This window comes from Oncorhynchus keta, chromosome 8 (genome assembly GCF_023373465.1).
Source record: "Oncorhynchus keta strain PuntledgeMale-10-30-2019 chromosome 8, Oket_V2, whole genome shotgun sequence".
NCBI classification, from domain to species: Eukaryota; Metazoa; Chordata; class Actinopteri; order Salmoniformes; family Salmonidae; genus Oncorhynchus; species Oncorhynchus keta.
The window spans coordinates 13,790,947-13,812,602 of record NC_068428.1 but is presented as its reverse complement, the minus strand read 5'-3'; the positions used below and the strand labels follow the sequence as shown (position 1 = coordinate 13,812,602).

Sequence of the window (21,656 nt, the reverse complement as noted above, 5' to 3'; positions counted from 1 at the left end):
ACTTTTGTTGCACATGTGACTGAGGGATACCATAGTTCAACTGAAACAATTGCACAACTAACTGTATCCGGATGTGTGTTTGTGGGTGAGTGTCTATACTTCCTAGTGACAGACCGTGACTGTCGACAAAGCAAAGCAGCTAACGGCTGAGATTTTAGTAACCCTGATCCTGTCTTACCTTGTGTGTATGCAGCGTCGTCTGAACCCATGCTGAGTCTGCGTGGCTCGCTGGGCCTCTCCCTGTATGCAGACAGAGGGTCTGAGAGATGATGGGGCTCTGGCTCCACAAAATGGTGGTCTGACGGGAGGCTGAGGAGGTTGGTGGCCTCAAAGGTAGGGGAAACGACGCCAGGGGACACTGCTGGGGGCTTGTTGGGGGACACTGTGATTTTGAAAGTGTACTTGGTGTTGGGCTGGGTGACCACCACCCTGGGCGAGGTGGCCGTGCCTGCCCCTCCCATAGACGAGCGGGACTTGGGTGGGTGATGGTGGATGTAGGCGGGGCCCATGCTCACCTGGCCCCCCATATTCCGGGCCCCCTGCGACCCGTGCGGAGGAGGTTGAGCAGAGATGTAGACGGTTGGAGGATTTCTGCCTCCACCGTCATCGTTATTAGCAGTAATGTAAAACTTGGGCTGGGAGCGAGAGCCGGTTGGGACCATGACGGCCTCGTCAGAAGGGGTGGTAGTAGCAGCGGTGGGCGGGCTGGCAGAGATGTAAACAGTGGGCTGGCTGCGGCTTAGGCCCGGGCCTCCGATGGACAGGGGGGTAGTGGTGGTGCCAGGGGCTGCCCCGACAGAGGAGGAGGATGATGGGCAGGAGGAGGAGGTGGAGGAGTTGGAGCGGGGGCTGCTGCTGGTGCGCAGTGTGGTCGTGGTGGAGTTGCTCCTCTGAGGAGATTCAAGTTTGATCTCTATCTGGTTCTTGCGCGGTCCGGTGGAGATGTTCTGGATGTTATACTGGCTGAAGGAGGACATGCCAGAGGGCATGACCGAGGACGAGGCACCAGAGGAGGAGGCCTGACCTCCAGAGGGGGCCTGGAGGATAGAGGGGGCCTGTGGGTTGGTAGGGGAGCTGATGGGCATGTAAACATGGGAGGTCTGGTGGCCCTGTGACTGGTGCTGTGAGGTATGTGAGGAGCCGTGCTGGTGCTGCTGGCAGGAAGGGCCTGTCCGGGAGCCAGGCAGTGAGGTGGGATGGGAGATCTGATAGATCTGCTGCTGGGGCTGGGAGGTGGGGCTGTACTGGGCCCTGCCAGCCTGCTGCTGCTGGCTTTGCCGGGTCGTACCGCCGGGCTGGGTCACATAAGGCCTGATGTAGATAGAGTTACCTTGTGGACTGCTCAGTCCGGACTGTGTATGGGGCCCGCCGTGTATGTGCAAAGAGGTGGGGGTGTTGCGTCCCGTCTGGATGTTGGGGGCCAGGGTGACGGTGATGGGGTTGAAGCGGGGCGTCTGCTGGCCATGATGGCCCATGGACTGCCCTTTGCCCCCCAGCTGGTAGAGTCCCAGGTGCTGGGGCGGCTGGGGCTTGCGCGTAGGCTCCATCACGGCAAACACATTGAGGCTGGAGGGTGCCTGCACAGGGGCTGACTGGGGCTCCTGCTGGAAGAAGTCACTGTTTGGGGTCTGTCCTGTCTGGAGGGGCCCGTCACTCAGGCTGTGGGACAGAGTCCTGCTGCCGTTCATCCTCAGGCCGTCCCGTCCCGGGGCCGCATGCACATTTTGAAACTGAGACTGCAGGCCCAGGTTCAGCTGGGTCATGTGATTGCGGAGCCTGATGAAGCTGGGGTCGTCGTTGTTGCTGAGGTTGCCTCCTTCGCTGTACAAGTACCCCGGGCTCACCTGAGACAGGTACTCACAACAGGCGTCCAAATTGTTGTCGTTCTGAGGAAAAGAGAAGCTTCAAAATCAGTCATTTGTGATATATCAGCTAAATATATTTTGGTGGGTAAAACCTATGGATTGGAAAGGAGGATACCCCAGACTCACCTGCAGAACACACTGGGAAACAACACCCTCTGGAACTTCAGGGAACTTCTGGCGCAGGTCGTGCAAAACCCGGATGTCAATCTGGTGGCTTCCCTGGGCCATTCGTGTACTGCCAGGTCAGGACTGCTCTGCTCGCTCCGTTCAGCACACTGACGACGCCTCAGTGGTGGCAGCACCTCAGCCACAACTTGAGCATCTTCTGGAAAACAGACGCTTCGGTTAGTCGCCCCCAGTTGTAACTGAACAGACACACATGTAGCCGTTTCTGGGTTTCCCTACTATTCTCATACACACCCTCTCTTGGTCTACACAGAGTAAAGAGACAGTGTGTACTGTACCGGTACCAGTCTGTGTTTTGAAAGTATGTTAATGACAAGGTAGGCCTATGCGTGACGCAGTGACAGGGAAGGAGAAAGCACACAGCAGCCTATTCAAACTTTATACTGGTGAAAAAACACCAGTCAGACATTTTGAGGTCGCCTGTTTCATCACGGTGGGGGGAGCTCTCAAAACAATATTCCAGAAATCCTTTTTAAAATAGGAAAGGCTTTCATTTTCACAGCCCTTCCCCTCCCCAAAATCATCTTAATAAAAGAGTAGGAAACCACCTCGGACTATTGAGGAAGCAAAAGCCTTTCCAACCGATCTTAACGTCAACATTGTCTTATTAAGGACAGAGCAGACCCAAACAGTAGCTCCCAGAACTGTAGCAATCTGCACACGATCGTCAGTTAAGTCAATGCTACAGAGGAGCTTTGAGGCAAACAAAAAAACACCGCTTTACCTCCGACAGACCAGCGTCATTCACACTGAGCGACAGGGCCACACGGTGTGGATGATGCTGACCTTCTCAAGAGCACGGAATTGAGGGTCTTTTGACCCTGGTGAATATTTAGCCTAGATATACAGAGTCGTGGAGAATAGTGGATGTTCACGAGAATAGCACAGTGTAGCTTGGTTAATGTCTTTCGCACATGCCCACACTCTGGAGCTATTTCTAACCGCACTCAATCAAAACGTCCTCGAGCGGGAGGCTCAGAATTTGCCAATTCAAAACATTGCGCTGTAGGCCCCGAAAAAACCTGCAGAGATGAATACAGTGTGGGTGGAGGATGAGCATTCTGGATTCTCTCAAAGTTATAGGTCCCTTGATGGTAATCCAATCCATCAGATTGGACGTCGGGCCAAATTAAATCCAGAAGCGACTTTAAAAATATTAAACACAAAGTATGACCGTCTGATAAGAGGAGTGCGACATTGCAGCTTTGAGGCACATTACTCCTGTTGTGCCAAGGAAATGACATAGCAAGTAGCAGTGCTGTCTTATCTGAGCTGGGAGCATGTGTAATGTCATAACTGAGGAGATGTCAATCTGGATGACAAAACATCCCACCAGAACTGATGATAACAGTGGGAGGAGTCACAGGGCTACTGTCAGAAGAGGGAGCCAGCAGCAACAGGGCTCTGGAACAGCCTGAGACTGACTCAAACGAGACCGGCTGGGATAACATCTGAAAACTGGCAGGATATAGACTTGGATGATACAATGAAACAACTAGCCCGATCGTGACACACTATTGCAATGTGTCCTCACATGAGAAAAACGTGTAAATCATGTTTCAGAGATTGAGACACAGAACAACAAAGGCTGGGTACATCATTTTCTTTCAGCCCAGGAACTCAAACTGTCAGTCAATGCCTTCTTTTGTCCTTTGCAATACAAGGAAATGGAAGGTTTTGCAATCACACCAACCAGACTGAAGAATTCATTTCACTGCATAAAAAGATGAGCAAAGGAGTAAGCAGGAAGGAGAGGCTCTCTCTGCAAATACAAACTAGAGGAATATAAGTTTGCCATATCACAGATTACATGTTTGGAGAAAACGTAACCGCCTCCAGCTAATAAGGTCTATGGAAAACAAGGCTTTGATGTTTCAATCACCTAGTGTGATTTAGAAACAGGAGCATAGGTCAGCCCAAAGGGCATAGTGGTGAACTCTTATGATCCACCATTCAGGCTCTTCTCATAGGCTGGGCTGCAGGACTAGTCTGTCTGTGGGAAAGGAAATTCACTACATGGCAACTGACTCAACTACAGGTCAACATTGTGGTTAGAGTTTTTTTCCAGCCTTCAAAAAACAAAAAAAGGTCCACACTTCCTTATTGCACATAATTACAGCCCAAAAAGAAAAGGCCCTGGTTTGGCTCAGCTTCACAGCCACTCCTGGGCCTGTGGAGGGAGGGAGCAAAGGGGGGGGGGGGGGTCATAGGTCCTGAGAGGAGAACTATGGAACCAGGGAGATAAATAAACAAAGCTCCCATTGCAGAGCTGTTATTCCCAGTGCCAGAGCACTGACCCGCAGCTCCAGGCTAATTTCTGGAGGTAACAGCCCCTGCCACGCTCTTGTCAATGGACTCATTCACTCAGTATGAGTGGGTGCACCATAAAAATGTCCGCTTCAATTAGAGAAGAAATGTAATGGGTATTAACAATCAATGCACAGGAGCCTTAAGTGGAGAGATTGTAACTGGACACAGTGCTGTCGCAGCATTCCTGACATTTTTATTTATTTATTTGACCTTTATTTAACTAGGCAAGTCAGTTAAGAACAAATACTTACTTTCAATGACGGCCTAGGAACAGTGGGTTAACTGCCTGTTCAGGGGCAGAACGACAGATTTGTACCTTGTCAGCTCAGGGATTTGAACTTGCAACCTTCCGGTTACTAGTCCAACACTCTAACCACTAGGCTACCCTGCCGTCCCACATTAAAAAGTCATGGCAACTAATATATATTCTAAACAAACAAGTTATAGCCTACTTCATCTATGTCATTTTATGTTCATATGGAGATGATGAATGCAACTTTGTTACAACCTGAGGTGTGTTACTTTCCTGATCTGGTGTGTAGCTGCAGTAGGTAAAGTTCACAGCTTCTATAAATGAGAACCTGGAGGGTTGTAGGTCCAAGGTAACCCTATTTGTGGGGATCAGATATCATGATATATGGCCAGCACATTTTACTCTGATTGATAGAAAATAGAGGCCCACTACGCAGCCAGCGAGCCTTTCCCTCCATCAGAGCCCCATGCCTAACACACCTTTCAACACGGCCAGTCCCCTAGGTTAAACCAGCTGGTACATCTTCTGGTTTATGCCATCGACACGCCAAGGCCATTACCACGGTGAAAATCCCTATAAATCCCACAGTCTTCAATCAGAGCAGTCCTCTGCAGCGTCAGGCACCAGGCAGCAACACGGCTTGGAATGTCTAACTACCTCGCAGTCCAGCGAAATTTAAACAAATAAAGGGACTAATTGGCAGTGGACGCTCTGAGGCCTGCTGGCAGGGGCCCCAGTACTCCAGTGTGGCCACGTGGTACACACACACACACACACACGCACGCTACCGTGCAAACACACATCTGCTGTGGGTCAAGGTACGACGACCGAATCATTCACTTCAATATTTGGGGCCAAGCACAATTGTGAACAAAGGAGTGTTGTCAAATCCTCAAAATCAGTGCTACACCTGAGAGCTTCAATGCCTCATTCAACAACCCAACATTTCTAACTATCCAAGGAATATTTGAACGTTGGAGTGAGTACAAGAAATCCTATTCCAAATACACTGAGTATACAAAACATCAGGAACTCTTTCCATGACCAGGTGAACCCAGGTGAAAGCTATGATCCCTTATTGATGCCCCCTGTTAAATCCACTTCAGTGTACTGTAGATGAAGGGGAGGAGACAGTTTAAAGAAGCATTTTGAAGAGACAATTGAGACATTGATTGTGTATGTGTGCCATTCAGAGAAGGCACAAAATATTTAAACTGGGTATGGTAGGTGCCAGGCACACTGGTTTGAGTGTGTCAAGAACTGCAAAGCTGCTGGGTTTTTCACGCTCAACAGTTTCCTGTGTGTATCAAGAATGGTCCACCACCAAAAAGACATCCAGCCAACTTGAGACAACTGCGGGAAGCATTGGAGTCAACATGGGCCAGTAATCTCTGTGGAATGCTTGACACCTTGTAGTCCATGCCCCAACTATTGGAGGCTGGTCTGAGGGGAAAAGGGGATGCAACTCAATATTAGGAAGTGGTTCCTAATGTTTTGTACACTCAGTTGTATATTAAGTCCATTTAAGCAGCAGCTCATCTGAGAAATATTATTTCATGTTTAAAATATTTACAAATGAGTCCCATTTTGATGCACTGTGGTTCAGACCACCGTCAACAGCTTGTCTTAAAGGGTAGGTAGGAAGCATGAGTTTTTAGTCACCAAAGTAACAACACAGTGTGGTCAAAGACTTAGTAACTTAGTTGTTGTCACGATCTGGTTACCTATAACTACACTGCTCAAAAACAATAAAGGGAACACTAAACACCTAGATCTGAATGAATGAAATATTCTTATTAAATACTTTTTTTCTTCACATAGTTGAATGTGCTGACAAAATCACACAAAAATGATCCATGGAAATCATATTTATCAACCCATGGAGGTCTGGATTTGGAGTCACACTCAAAATTAAAGTGGAAAACCACACTACAGGCTGATCCAACTTTGTAATGTCCTTAAAACAAGTCAAAATGAGGCTCAGTAGTGTGTGTGGCCTCCACGTGCCTGTATGACATAATAATAATAATAATAATAATATATGCCATTTATCGCTTTTATCCAAAGCGACTTACAGTCATGTGTGCATACATTCTACGTATGGGTGGTCCCGGGGATCGAACCCACTACCCTGGCGTTACAAGCGCCATGCTCTACCAACTGAGCTACAGAAGGACCACGTCCCTACAATGCCTGGGCATGCTCCTGATGAGGTAGCGGATAGTCTCCTGAGAGATCTCCTCCCAGACCTGGACTAAAGCATCCGCCAACTCCTGGACAGTCTGTGGTGCAACGTGGCGTTGGTGGATGGAGCGAGACATGATGTCCCAGATGTGCTCAATTGGATTCAGGTCTGGGGAATGGGCGGGCCAGTCCATAGCATCAATGCCTTCCTCTTGCAGGTACTGCTGACACACTCCAGCCACATGAGGTCTAGCATTATCTTGCATTAGGAGGAACCCAGGGCCAACCGCACCAGCATATGGTCTCACAAGGGGTCTGAGGATCTCATCTCGGTACCTAATGGCAATCAGGCTACCTCTGGCGAGCACATGGAGGGCTGTGCGGCTCCCCAAAGAAATGCCACCCCACACCATGACTGACCCACCGCCAAACCGGCCATGCTGGAGGATGTTGCAGGCAGCAGAACGTTCTCCACGGCGTCTCCAGACTGTCACGTCTGTCACATGTGCTCAGTGTTAACCTGCTTTCATCTGTGAAGAGCACAGGGCGCCAGTGGCGAATTTGCCAATCTTGGTGTTCTCTGGCAAATGCCAAACGTCCTGCACAGTGTTGGGCTGTAAGCACAACCCCCACCTGTGGACGTCGGGCCCTCATACCACCCTCATGGAGTCTGTTTCTAACAGTTTGAGCAGAAACATGCACATTTGTGGCCTGCTGGAGGTCATTTTGCAGGGCTCTGGCAGTGCACCTCCTACTCCTCCTTGCACAAAGGCGGAGGTAACGGTCCTGCTGCTGGGTTGTTGCCCTCCTACGGCCTCCTCCACGTCTCCTGATGTACTGGCCTGTCTCCTGGTAGCATCTCCATGCTCTGGACACTACGCTGACAGACACAGCAAACCTTCTTGCCACAGCTCGCATTGATGTGCCATCATGGATGAGCTGCACTACCTGAGCCACTTGTGTGGGTTGTAGACTCCGTCTCATGCTACCACTAGAGTGAAAGCACCGCCAGCATTGTCAATCAGTGTTGCTTCCTAAGTGGACAGTTTGATTTCACAGAAGTGTGATTGACTTGGAGTTACATTGTGTTGTTTAAGTGTTCCCTTTATTTTTTTGAGCAGTGTACAAACAGTTATGTTTTGGGTTGTTTACATATTTATTAACTTATTTACGGATATCTTCTAAACTACCCACAATTTGTGTCGTCACGGTACCAGAATTTTGACTTCGATACCGATACCAAGTTTAGTGTAACGATACTCTATACCAAAACGATACCCCAAAAATAAAAAATGTATTACCCAAAGTCACAGAATGGCACTTGATCCAGACAGATCAACTCTCGCTACTGCTCTGTTCAACTGTTGGGCATCTTTTGAGTTCAATATCATTACATTAGAACATTTGTAAGTCAATTTTTTTGGAGACAGACATGTACGCATTCATTAATAAATGATACAATAAATTTGACTTTGTTTTTACCAATCTTACTACAAAACAACATAAATGGTAAATCTCTATTGATAAACTGGGTAAATCAAGATGTATCTTAGGTCTATTCCCAATACAGGTGAATGCCTATTACTCACTCGGAATATGTGCATGCATTGAGTTATTGAGCTTGTTTTATCTGATTTCACGGGGCTACAGATGACAATGTTTTCCATTTAGGACTTATTTTATTGGAAACTGCTAGGAGAACATATTATTTTATTGTACTGATCAACAACATTTGCATAGAAGAAGCCATCTTTTATTTTATAAAAATATGCACTCTCTCTCAGGCTGTGGAATCTGACTTCGTGGCTATGGAATCTAGTGGAAATCAAACGAAGGCGAGGGAGACAAGGAAGTGAATGAGCTTAGGTGGCGAGGGAGACAAAATTAATTAATCATGTTTTTTGGTGACAATCAGCTTCGAAATCAGTATATTTTGCATTATGGTTAGCATTTTATCACAAACAAAGTACTAGGGTAGTGAACTCTACCGTAAGCTAGCAAGGAAAGTTAGCCTACAATTAATACTGGAAGCTACCGGTGTCGTCTTGCATTGTAAAAGCGTTCTAGCCTTTACGGACATTGTTTCAACATTTCTGCATGCGGTGTCGCATTATTCAAGTATGTTAACATCTGTGCAGCCTGAGTGGGGAGCTAACAGCAGCCCAGACAGCTCTACAAATGAATGAGCAAGTGGAGCAGGCCCTTTCTTAGCTCTGTAGAGGCTGCGTCAATACAGATGGGATCCTCTCAATCACGAGACACATTTGACAGAAGTACTGAACATAACAAAAATTCTAGTACCTAATGTTTTGTACACTCGGTTGTATATTAAGTTCATTTAAGCAGCAGATCATCTGAGAAATATTACTTCATGTTTAAAATATTTACAAATGAGTCCCATTTTGTTGTACTGTGGTTCAGACCACCTTCAACAGCTGGTGTACCTCAGATTACAGCCAGGATGGAAACAGCTCATCTTAAAGGGTAGTTTTTATTTACCAGCTTTTACTCATGTAGTTAGCATGTTGGTAGGGCTAACGCTAGCAGGCTAGTTGGCTAGAGACCTTGCAAGCTGATTTGTAACTGTAACGGCTCTGATTTGTAGAATGAAGAGTGGACCAAGGCGCAGCGTGGTATGTGCGCATCGTAACATTATTGATGACACCAAACAAAATAACAAAGTCAAAAAACGAAAGCGCACAGTTCTGTCACGCTACAGAAACTAAACAGAAAACAAGATCCCGCAAAAGGAAAATGACAACTTATATATGATCCCCAATCAGAGACAACGATAGACAGCTGCCTTTTTTTGGGAACCACACTCGGCCAAAAACAAAGAAATAGAAAACATAGACTTTCCCACCCGAGTCACACCCTGACCTAACCAAACATAGAGAATAATAAGGATCTCTAAGGTCAGGGCGTGACAGTAACAATAAATTCATAAAGTATTTGCTTGTAAATTGGGTGAAAATGTAATTGAAACCAGTAGTCACGAGTGGAAACTATTGGTTTAATTTGAGGTTATACATTTAAAGTTATTTCTGTAGGAGTTAACATTATAGAGAATAGGCTGGCTTGCCGGGTCCTCCATATTACGTCACACCCCCGCAAAAATATTTTCCGGCATGACTTCAGACATGACTTGAGGTGTAACTTTGCATTGGGACCTGATGCGTATATTAATGCCAGTCCATAAATTACATGTGGTTACGTTTATGCTACCTACCCTTTAAAGCTTGGTGTACCTCAGATTAAGTCCATGATGGCAACAAGCTGAAGCCAGGCACACAGAGGGGACTAACTCGCCCTCTCTCTAACACACACATGTTCATATTCATCCACCCACGCACACATGCTCACACACACACACCCACGCACACATGCTCACACACCCACGCTCACACACACACACACCCACGCACACATGCTCACACACACCCACACACACACACACACACATGCTCACACACACACACGCCCACACACGCCACACACACACACACACACACACACACACACACACACACACACACACACACACACACACACACACACACACACACACACACACACACACACACACACACACACACACACACACACACACACACACACACACACACACACACTTCGTCTTCTGGAAGCATGGAACTTGACCCATTCTTTAACATAGATATTGTTTTGATTCAACACTGTAAGGAACTTTCACCTTCACGAAAGGATTTTGAAAGCTTAAGCCTGAATGGAAACTTCATTGAGATGCCTGGTCTTATTAACAGAGAAGCATTTATACAGCAAAGACCTCACAGAGCCTCCCCTCTCGAAAATCAAGGTGGTTTACCACTACATTAATGTCATATTGTTAAACAGAATGAACATCTAGACTTTAAGAGAGAACACACTGCACTGAATGTTGATGTGCCGATTAACTGGTGTTCGTTTCGGCTTGCTGACTGCGTGGTGTGTTTTGGGGACCATCTGCAGATAGCGTCTGACTGATGACATTTGCTCACGTTTACATGTAGAATCGGTTTCCCTGTCGGGACAAAAAAAAGATACTTTAGGTCAATCAGAGAGCACGAGTGGGGAGCGTAAAGGACAGCCAACAAGAAGTAAAAGAGGCTACTTTTCCAGGTGACATCTACCCCCTTGCAGCTTGCTAAATGAGCCAGTCACACTTCACATGCATTGTCGGCAATGGGATGGTAGCTAGCTAAGTGCACAATGCACACAACACTAAATAATTCCTCAAAGCTAGCTAGCTGGCCACTGTAGCTCCAGGTAACTGCCAAAATAAATGGAAACACTTGAATAAATGAGGGATACAAAGTATATTGAAAGCAGGTGCTTCCACACGTGTGGTTCCTGAGCTAATTAAGCAAATAACATCATGCTTAGTTAGGTTCATTTATAAAAATGCTGGGCATGCCATTATTTTGGCTACGATCATGGCTTATGCCCCTATAGGATGACAATGCCCCCATCCACAGGGCACGAGTGGTCACTGAATGGTTTGATGAGAATGAAAACATATGTAAACCATATGCCATGATCGTTTCAGTCACCAGATCTCAAACACCTATGGGAGATTCTGGAGTGGCACCTGAGACAGCCTTTTCCACCACCATCAACAAAACACCAAATTATGGAATTTCTCGTGGAAGAATGGTGTTGCATCCCTCCAAAGGTGCATTGAAGCTGTTCTGGCTCGTGGTGGCCCAACGCCCTATTAAGACACTTTATGTTGGTGTTTCCTTTATTTTAGCAGGGACTTGTAGTGTTGACATTATAATTAAATCACAATGGATTAGATTCCATGAAGTAGCTGCCTGTGTTAACTGCCAAGAGTTACTGCAGTGTCTTTGGCTAGCTAGCTATGTTGTGCTGGCTAGCAAATGACATGCTAACCGTTTAGTTAGCAAAAAATTGTGGCTATGGGCTGGCTAGGGAATTGACTAGGGAATTAAATTGTTTCTTTGTCGTCTTGCTAATAAGTTATCTAGCTGTGGCTATCTGGCTAGAATCAACAAGTGCTTTCTACAACGATAGCAACATTAGCGCTGCAAGCTAGTTAGCTAACATTGGCTACCTACAAAGCAACACATACAGGGAAACTAAGCTCAAGAATGCAACGCTACTGCCACCTTTTGGTTTGGAGTATTTTAACAAGGCTGTCGGCTTCAAGGTCTGTGCTATGTGAACACAAACTGACTGAATGCCAACCCTCTGTTCGGAAGTACTAAGTACTCTCGGCAAGAAAATGTTTGGCAATCCTACCGGTGTGTCTCAGTCCTAATAGAAAGTAAGATCACACGACTGCATTTTTAGCAAAAACTAAAACCAGACTCTCATATAATCTCATATAGAATTTGTATCTAGAATCTCTTGCCAAACTAATATATATCTACACAACAGTACGATTCTGCGGGTTTATTCCTCTATGTACATTGTCACTTTAAATGTAAGCGTTTTTTTAACACACATGCACAGTGCACAAATGCTTATTGTTTTAAACCTCTGTCATTACGGATAAAAAACAATCTACTGTATAACCCAACAAATCGATTAACAACATGTAAACTAGACCTACATGTAGACTAGACCTACATGTTCCCATTTCACATACACGCGAGTAACTGAAGAGCTTTTGTTCCAAGCCAGGTCTTCAAAGCAGAACCATACCCTACTCAACTGTGCCATGAAGCTAGGGCCTCCCGCTGCACATAGAATTGTTGGATCAGCTCAGCTTTGGCACAACCGTTGTAAGACAGGCTGATCTTTTAGTTGCCCACAAACAGGGGTAGACGGTGCTGAATAAAACAAAATATTCAGCACCACAGCCTGGTTGATTGGAAGCAGGCAAGGGCACCAGCTCCCCAGGTCAACCAACCCCTCCCCCTCTCTGGGCAACGTGGGAAACTGTGAGGTCTCACAAACACAAACACAGACAAACCTGAACCTCCATTACACTTCTTGTCTTCGTGGGGTTGTCAATTGTCACTGTTTGTTTTCCTCTGTAAACAATGTAAATAACATGGAAAAGCTGCCTGGCAGGTTGTGTCTTTCCTGACCGTATAAGGAATTAGCAGTAGGGGAAGGGGGATTTAAAAGCGGTAAGTGGGTGAAGCTCTCTTCCAGGCGCTTGCTGCAGCTTGCTTTCCAGTGTGTGTGTGTGTGTGTGTGTGTGTGTGTGTGTGTCTCTCTTACACAACAGGCTCAATCACTGGTTCACTCCCTCCACCTCCTCCCTCCCCTTACTCTGCTCCTCCCCCACCTCTTTAACACAACATTTCTGCGGGCAACAAAATGCTGAGTTCACCTAGCAGCGACTTGGAGGTGGAAATGCTGTTGCATTCCATCAATGAGTATTGACAACTGGGTTTAACCTGCAGTTATCTGGATACAAGGGGTAACTGGGTTGTGGACAGGGTAATATTTATTTATGTTTTATTTTTTTATTTAGCCTTTACTTAAATAGGCAAGTCAGTTAAAGAACAAATTCTTATTTACAATGACAGCCTACCAAAAGGCAAAATGTATACTGTGGGGAAGGGGGCTAGTATTAAAAATAGAAATATAGGACAAAACACACATCACGACGAGAGACACCACAACACCACATAAAGAGAGACCTAAGACAACAACATAGCATGGCAGCAACATGACAACACAGCATGGTAACAGCACCACATGACAACAACATAGTAGCAGCACAAAACATGGTACAAACATTATTGTGCACAGACAACAGCACAAAGGCAAGAAGGTAGAGACGATAATACATCACTCGAAGCAGCCACAACCCAGACTATTTGAATTCCCCCCCCCCTCTTTTACACCGCTGCTACTCTCTGCTGTTATCATCTATGCATAGTCAACCGGTACCCCGCTGTCTATAGTCTCGCTATTGTTATTTTACTGCAGCTCTTTAATTACTTTATATTTTTATTTCTTATTCTTATGCATATTTTTTAAAACTGCATTGTTGGTTAGGGGCTCATAAGTAAGCATTTCACTGTAATACACCTGTTGAATTCAGCACGTGACAAATACAATTTGATTTGATTTGACTATCAGAGTGTCCATGATTGAGTCTTTGAATGAAGAGATGGAGATAAAACTGTCCAGTTTGAGTGTTTTTTTGTAGCTCGTTCCAGTCGCTCGCTGCAGCGAACTGAAAAGACGAGCGACCCAGGGATGTGTGTGCTTTGGGGACCTTTAACAGAAGGTGACTGGCAGAACGGGTGTTGCATGTGGAGGATGAGCGCTGCAGTAGTAGGTATCTCAGATAGGGGGGAGGGAGGCCTAAGAGGGTTTTTAGAAATAAACATAAACCAGTGGGTCTTACGACGTGTATACAGAGATGACCAGTTTACAGGGGAGTATAGAGTGCAGTGATGTGTCCTATAAGGAGCATTGGTGGCAAATCTGATGGCTGAATGGTAAAGAACATCTGGCCGCACGAGCACACCCTTACCTGCCGATCTATAATTACGTCTCTGTAATCTAGCATTGGTAGGATGGTCATCTGAATCAGGGTTAGTTGGCAGCTGGGGTGAAAGAGGAGCGATGACGATAGAGGAAACCAAGTCGAGATTTAACTTTAGCCTGCAGCTTTGATATGTGCTGAGAGAAGGACAGTGTAACAGTCTAGCCATACTCCCAAGTACTTGTATGAGCTCTAAACCTTCAGGAGGTAGTAATCACACCGGTGGGGAGAGGGGCATTATTCTTACCAAACCACATTACCTTTGTTTTGGAGGTGTTCAGAACAATGTTAAGGGCAGAGAAACCTTGTTGGACACTATGAAAACTTTGTTGTATATCGTTTAACATTAATTCCGGGTAGGGAACAGCTGAGTATAAGACTAACAACTGCATAAAAATGGATGAGAGAGCTTCCTACTGCCCAAGCTATGTTGTTGTTGTAAATTGAGAAGAGCGTGGGGCCTAGGATTGAGCTTTGGGGTACTCCCTTGGTGACAGGCAGTGGCTGAGACGGCAGTGGCTGACACAGCAGATGTTCTGACTTTATACACTGCAATCTTTGAGAGAGGTAAATAGCAAACCAGGCCAAAGGCCCCTCAGAGACACCAATACTCCTTAGCCGGCCCACAATAATAGAAAGGTCTACCGTATCAAAAACTTTGGCCAAGTCAATAAAAATAGCAGCATAACATTGCTTAGAATCAAGAGCAATAGTGACATCATGTAGGACCTCTAAGGTTGCAGTGACACATCCATAACCTGAACGGAAACCAGACTTCATACCAGAGAGAAAACTATAGACATCAAGAAAGCCAGTCAGTTGATTATTAACAAGTTAATCCAACACTTTTGATAAGGGCAAAATAGAAATTGGCTTATAACAGTTAGGATCAGCTTGATCTCCCCCTTTGAATAAAGGACACACCGTGGCTGCTTTCCAAGCAATGGGAACCTCCCCACAGAGGAGAGACAGGTTAAAAAGGTCAGAGATAGGCTTTGTGATGATAGGGGCTGCAACCTTAAAGAATAAAGGATCTAAACCATCTGAACCTGTTTTTTTGGGGTCAAGTTTAAGGAGCTCCTTGAGCACCTCAGACTCAGTGACTGCCTGCATTTAACATTGTATAAACTACAATCTTGATCCCTATGGACAATAAACCCAACAATACTATATCAGAGCATAATAATGTTAAGACATATTATGACAAGACGTTGTTGGAAAACTAGAAACCGGTCTTAACTAGATATGTGTGTCCTCTTTTTGCTCAGCCCATTAGGCAGGGCTATAGACTGCGACCATTTAGTTAGCTTCTTCCAAAATCAAGCTTCGCTTGGTAACAGCAGAGAATCCCCTCCTGGATCAAAAGCCTTGCTGTCAAATATTTGTTTTGTGCATGCAGTAATGACCTGGCCACCACAATCACCCAACCTCAACCCAATTGAGATGGTTTGGGTTGAGTTGGACTGCAGAGTGAAAGAAAAGCAGACAAGTGCTTAGCATATGTGGGAACTCTTTCAAGAATTCCAGTTGAAGCTGGTTGAGAGAATGCCAAGAGTGTGCAAAGCTGTCATCAAGGCAAAGGGTGGCTACTTTGAAGAATCTCAAATATAACATATATTTTGATTTGTTTAACACTTGTTTGGTTACTACATGATTACATATGTGTTATTTCATAGTTTTGATGTCTTCACTATTATTCTACAATGTAGAAAATATAAAAGATAAAGAAAAATCCTGGAATTAGTAGGTGTCCAAACTTTTGACTGGTACTGTAAGTACAATAGCCTAATTGTCAACCCAAAATGCATGACAATCACTGGATTAGGTTGCACATAAATATTTTTTTATCACAACATGAAATTACTTACTTCTTGAATACCATCTCAGTAGTTTATTACCCTTTTTAATAAAGCACTGTGAATGACTAAGATTATCAAAAAATTTGGTGTGACCAAATCATGTTCTTGTGCCACCAACTGAAAATCTTAGTGGCACCAGTGCCACCAGGGGAAAATGTTAGTCTGGGGCCTTGACATTAGGTGATTGTAGATGTGCAGGTCAGTGGTTCACCCTACAGCTGGGCGTGATTATGTCGGTCTACAGGCACAGTTTATGCAATAACAATAGTTCCCCCGGCCTGGCCTGTGGCACTGATCTCACTGCTCAACCGAGCCAGGCTGGGAAACAGTTTGGTTCAGGTCAAATGGAGACAACCAGGATGAGTATAACCTAGACGGCTCTGATTACTTCATGACTTTAGGCTTGTCATGCTACTCTCTTGCAGGCCTTGTGTTCAATAAACCACTGATGAACATGCTGGGTATTCCTTGCGGCATAGACCTAAATAAAACCAATCAGTAAAATTGGCTCAGTAAAATGAAGCAAGCATCTGTCAAACACTATTACAATAGTAGAGGATTCAACTCATTCAGCCAAACCCAGTCTTTTAGTTTTTATCAGACACTTCTCCTGGCCTACACACACACAGCTGATGCTCTGTTTATTATCTATCCTGATTGCCTAGTCATTTTTACCCATATCTACATGTAGATATTACCTCAACTACCTCGTACCACTGCACACTGACTTGGTGGTATATAGCCTCGTTACTGTTATTTATTATGTTACTATTTTTATTTGCTTATTTTATTTACTTCTTAACTCTCCAGTATTGGGTAAGGGGCTCGTATGTAAGAGTTTCACGGTAAAGTCTACACCTGTTGTATTCGGCTCATGTGACAAATAAAATTGTATTTGATATGCAAACAGATGAAAAATCAACTATCGATAATTACAGAAAGAGCACCCCTAGAGAGCTATTATATCTACCTAGTAAAATATGTAAATGTATTTCAGAGTAAATAAATAAACTCAAGTAAATGTAAAAAATGCAGGACACACCTGGTCTACATTTCTGGAATTACTGACAGAAAAATGAAATTAACATTTAACACAACCGGCATAATTTCCAATTATCTTTGCCACGGAGGTCGTAAATAAGGCATTGCTCTGCATCATCGGGTGGTTTCGACTCTGCATGAGTACCGTGGCTGTGGCAAGGAACCCGAGAGGTGAAAATGTTCTGCATTACTTCTGAATTAAAGAGAACACTGTGACTACTGGATTTACATGCACACCAATCAGGGCAAGGCACAATCACTAATACGCTGACTGGTGTAAGCAGTTTTCATGGATGTTTTTTCAGCCAACAGCCATAGAAATCCCAAGACATGGAAGAAATACCTAGACTAAATCTAGGCTACTTGTCCTTTAGAAAATACAATATTCATCCTCCTGCCAGTGCCATCACAGGAATAAAGCCAAAATGTTGACAGACATGTATTTTTTATTTAACCTTTATTTAAGTAGGCAAGTCACTTAAGAACAAATTCTTGTTTGCAATGACGGCCTTCCAAATGGCAAAAAGTCTCCTGCAGGGACGGGGGCCTGGGATTAAAAATAAAAAATAAATACAATATAAATATAGGACAAAACACACATCACAACAAGAGACAACACAACACTACATAAAGAGAGACCTAAGACAACAACATAGCAAGGCAGCAACACATGACAACTCAGCATGGTAGCAACACAACATGGTAGCAGCACAAAACATGGTACAAATATTATTAGGCACAGACAGCAGCACAAAGGGCACGAAGGTAGAGACAGCAATAGATCACACAAAGCAGCCACAACTGTCAGTAAGAGTGTCCATGACTGAGTTTTTGAATGAAGAGATTGGGATAAATCTGTCCAGTTTGTGTGTCTGTTGCAGCTAGTTCCAGTCACTAGGTGCAGCGAACTGAAAAGACGAGCGACCCAGGGATCTGTGTGCTTTGGGGACCTTCAACAGAATGTGACTGGCAGATAAAATGAAGCTTTCATGCACTGATCACCAGTAAAAAAAATACAGTATTCAGCGTGCCACCAAACAACCAGCCTTGCCAAATTGAATTTATATACATAATTATACAGGGGACATTCAATTTATATTTTTGCTTCCGCAATAAACATTTATGAGTCAATGCTTCAGGCTGCTTTGTTTATTTCCATCCCTTCTGAGTAGAAAAAGTCATAATCTCATAAAGAAAGCATCCAATAAAGGGCTATCTAGGATCTATTTTAGGGACAAAAACACTCACTAAAATGCTCTGTTTGAAAGTAGAAACCATTGCTATTGTTATATAATAACTTGAATGGATAAAGAACTAGAAGCAGGCCTAATCTGGGACTGAGACATATGGGAGGAATTCAGGAGACACAAAAGCAAGTAAAAAGACTGACATTTGTAATTCTACCACCCATGTCATTATCATTCCAAAGTCCCACCAGCTGCTGTCAAACAGCAACACAGTTCAAACGTCTCCCCAATTGAATCAACGCTGGAAGTTAATTTAAGACCCGACAGATATCGCTTGTGTATTTCTGAGAGGATCAGACAACAGCTAGGACTGGGCCTACGCACCAGAGGATTCCCCATATCCATTGTGGAAAATTTGAGTCCTTGTGAGGAGACAGACCTATGTAGCCAATTTCATAACGCTACATGACCCAGGATGGGGGCATAAGCTTTCAAAGTTTGCATTTTAAATCGTTGTTGTCTTGCCACCAAGTGGCCAATTGGCAAGACATTGCATTAGAGGGTGTGGCTCTTGGCCCTTTACCTTCATGCCAAGATGCACCCTCCTAGGCCTTACCATCTCACAATAATGTTTGTGAACATTTTGGAACCGGAATAGTAATTATCAACACCAACAAACACAATAAGGTTGCAACTCAACTTCCCTGCTTAAACCCCTATTCATTTATTAATTGCCTTCAAACAGAAACTATTGTACAGATATCCTTAATAGGGCCGGGATGATAACAGTATCGTGGCAAAAAAACTAAAACAAAAAGCGGATTTAACTTCTTTAGGAAAACAGCCCTAATGTTGGAATCAAACATCATTATGTTGTCATCCAGTCACATTTATTTTGTAAGCTATAAAACACAATATGTTACATACAGCAGGTATTTTCAAGGACCAAAGAGTTTGGCCTGCTTTGTGTTTTCATTTTTGCCATGGAAAAAATATTGCAATACTGGTACCATCACAGCCCTAACCATTACATTACAGTCAGGTTTCAAGACTAGTCATTCAACTGAGACTGCTCTTCTCTGTATCACGGAGGCGCTCCGCACTGCTAAAGCTAACTCTCTCTCCTCTGCTCTCATCCTTCTAGACCTATCGGCTGCCTTCGATACTGTGAACCATCAGATCCTCCTCTCCACCCTCTCCGAGTTGGGCATCTCCGGCGCGGCCCACGCTTGGATTGCGTCCTACCTGACAGGCCGCTCCTACCAGGTGGCGTGGCGAGAATCTGTCTCCTCACCACGCGCTCTCACCACTGGTGTCCCCCAGGGCTCTGTTCTAGGCCCTCTCCTATTCTCGCTATACACCAAGTCACTTGGCTCTGTCATAACCTCACATGGTCTCTCCTATCATTGCTATGCAGACGACACACAATTAATCTTCTCCTTTCCCCCTTCTGATGACCAGGTGGCGAATCGCATCTCTGCATGTCTGGCAGACATATCAGTGTGGATGACGGATCACCACCTCAAGCTGAACCTCGGCAAGACGGAGCTGCTCTTCCTCCCGGGAAGGATTGCCCGTTCCATGATCTCGCCATCACGGTTGACAACTCCATTGTGTCCTCCTCCCAGAGCGCTAAGAACCTTGGCGTGAACCTGGACAACACCCTGTCGTTCTCAACTAACATCAAGGCGGTGGCCCGTTCCTGTAGGTTCATGCTCTACAACATCCGCAGAGTACGACCCTGCCTCACACAGGAAGCGGCGCAGGTCCTAATCCAGGCACTTGTCATCTCCCGTCTGGATTACTGCAACTCGCTGTTGGCTGGGCTCCCTGCCTGTGCCATTAAACCCCTACAACTCATCCAGAACGCCGCAGCCCGTCTGGTGTTCAACCTTCCCAAGTTCTCTCACGTCACCCCGCTCCTCCGCTCTCTCCACTGGCTTCCAGTTGAAGCTCGCATCCGCTACAAGACCATGGTGCTTGCCTACGGAGCTGTGAGGGGAACGGCACCTCAGTACCTCCAGGCTCTGATCAGGCCCTACACCCAAACAAGGGCACTGCGTTCATCCACCTCCGGCCTGCTCACCTCCCTACCACTGAGGAAGTACAGTTCCCGCTCAGCCCAGTCAAAACTGTTCGCTGCTCTGGCCCCCCAATGGTGGAACAAACTCCCTCACGACGCCAGGACAGCGGAGTCAATCACCACCTTCCGGAGACACCTGAAACCCCACCTCTTTAAGGAATACCTAGGATAGGATAAAGTAATCCTTCTCACCCCCCCCTCTTAAAAGATTTAGATGCACTATTGTAAAGTGGCTGTTCCACTGGATGTCATAAGGTGAATGCACCAAGTAAGTCGCTCTGGATAAGAGCGTCTGCTAAATGACTTAAATGTAAATGTAAATTACGGCGATTTGCATATCGCTGGATTTCAGCATTCACCAATATTTACTGTCCCAGTCCCTTGTAGTCTGAATGCTGCCTTTTCATCAAGCCTTAAAAGCATGGGGAAATGTAGTGTGCACCAGAGTACAGAGCTCTGGTATGAGATTGTGCAACCATCCTCCACCTCTGCAGCTGTGTGGCCTGAATGCTCCTTATTTCTGAAGACCCCCCCCACTCCTCCTCCTCCTCCTCTTAAAGGCAGTATATGTCAAGACCACAAGCTCAGCTCGAAATAGAAACTTCAAAAACACAAAAATCTTAATCCTAAACCACTAATCTCTTTGTTTTGTTTCTGCCAAAAAGTTAAGTATATTTGAATTAAGAAAAGAGGGTGTGACTAATCTTTGGAGTAAAACTGAATATGTGAAAATATAGCCTAGCAACAACATTAATTGTCAGCTGACAAGACCGAACAGGCTCTCATTTAGCAGGTAAAACGTATAGCCTAAGTTTACAAACTAAGACTAGAGAAAGATTAGGTTTTCAGAGTAAAAACTATAAAGCATTTGGGCATAGAGAGCTCGCAGCTACTTACTGAACATAAATCCTTATACTTTCTTTCACACCTTATTAGGACAGTAGCCTATACTTACAATGATGGTTGGAGCCAGATCTTAAGAAATAGTTGGCAAACAATTGATGACATTGCCCCTCAAAAATGTGATATGGATACGTCTTAAAAACAGTATTTCTGCAGAACTTGGTGTGGAATTCAATTCACTGAACCAAACCAAAGCAAATGTTGTGTGAAGTACAAAAACAAAGCCTCAAAGTTGAAATACACATCCTAATCTACACTGCATAGTCCTACACATCAACCAGTTTGATGCCTGG

The 21,656-nt window shown here is 45.0% G+C and overlaps 1 protein-coding gene across 15 annotated transcripts in view; it reads right to left on the bottom strand.

Moving 5' to 3' along the window:
- Nucleotides 1-21,656, bottom strand: part of tab2 (TGF-beta activated kinase 1 (MAP3K7) binding protein 2) — a 73,441-nt gene that overhangs the window by 6,135 nt on the left and 45,650 nt on the right. For 13 of the 15 annotated variants that reach the window (XM_035774676.2, XM_035774678.2, XM_052523500.1 and 10 more), the window contains 2 exons: nucleotides 1,992-2,190; nucleotides 179-1,886 (listed from right to left, as the gene is read on the bottom strand). In XM_035774676.2, the coding sequence (XP_035630569.2) occupies nucleotides 179-1,886; nucleotides 1,992-2,093 (1,810 nt within the window). In that variant the 5' untranslated portion in view covers nucleotides 2,094-2,190. The remainder of the gene's footprint in view (nucleotides 1-178; nucleotides 1,887-1,991; nucleotides 2,191-21,656) is intronic. The other 2 variants (XM_052523501.1, XM_035774677.2) reach the window with 1 other exon arrangement.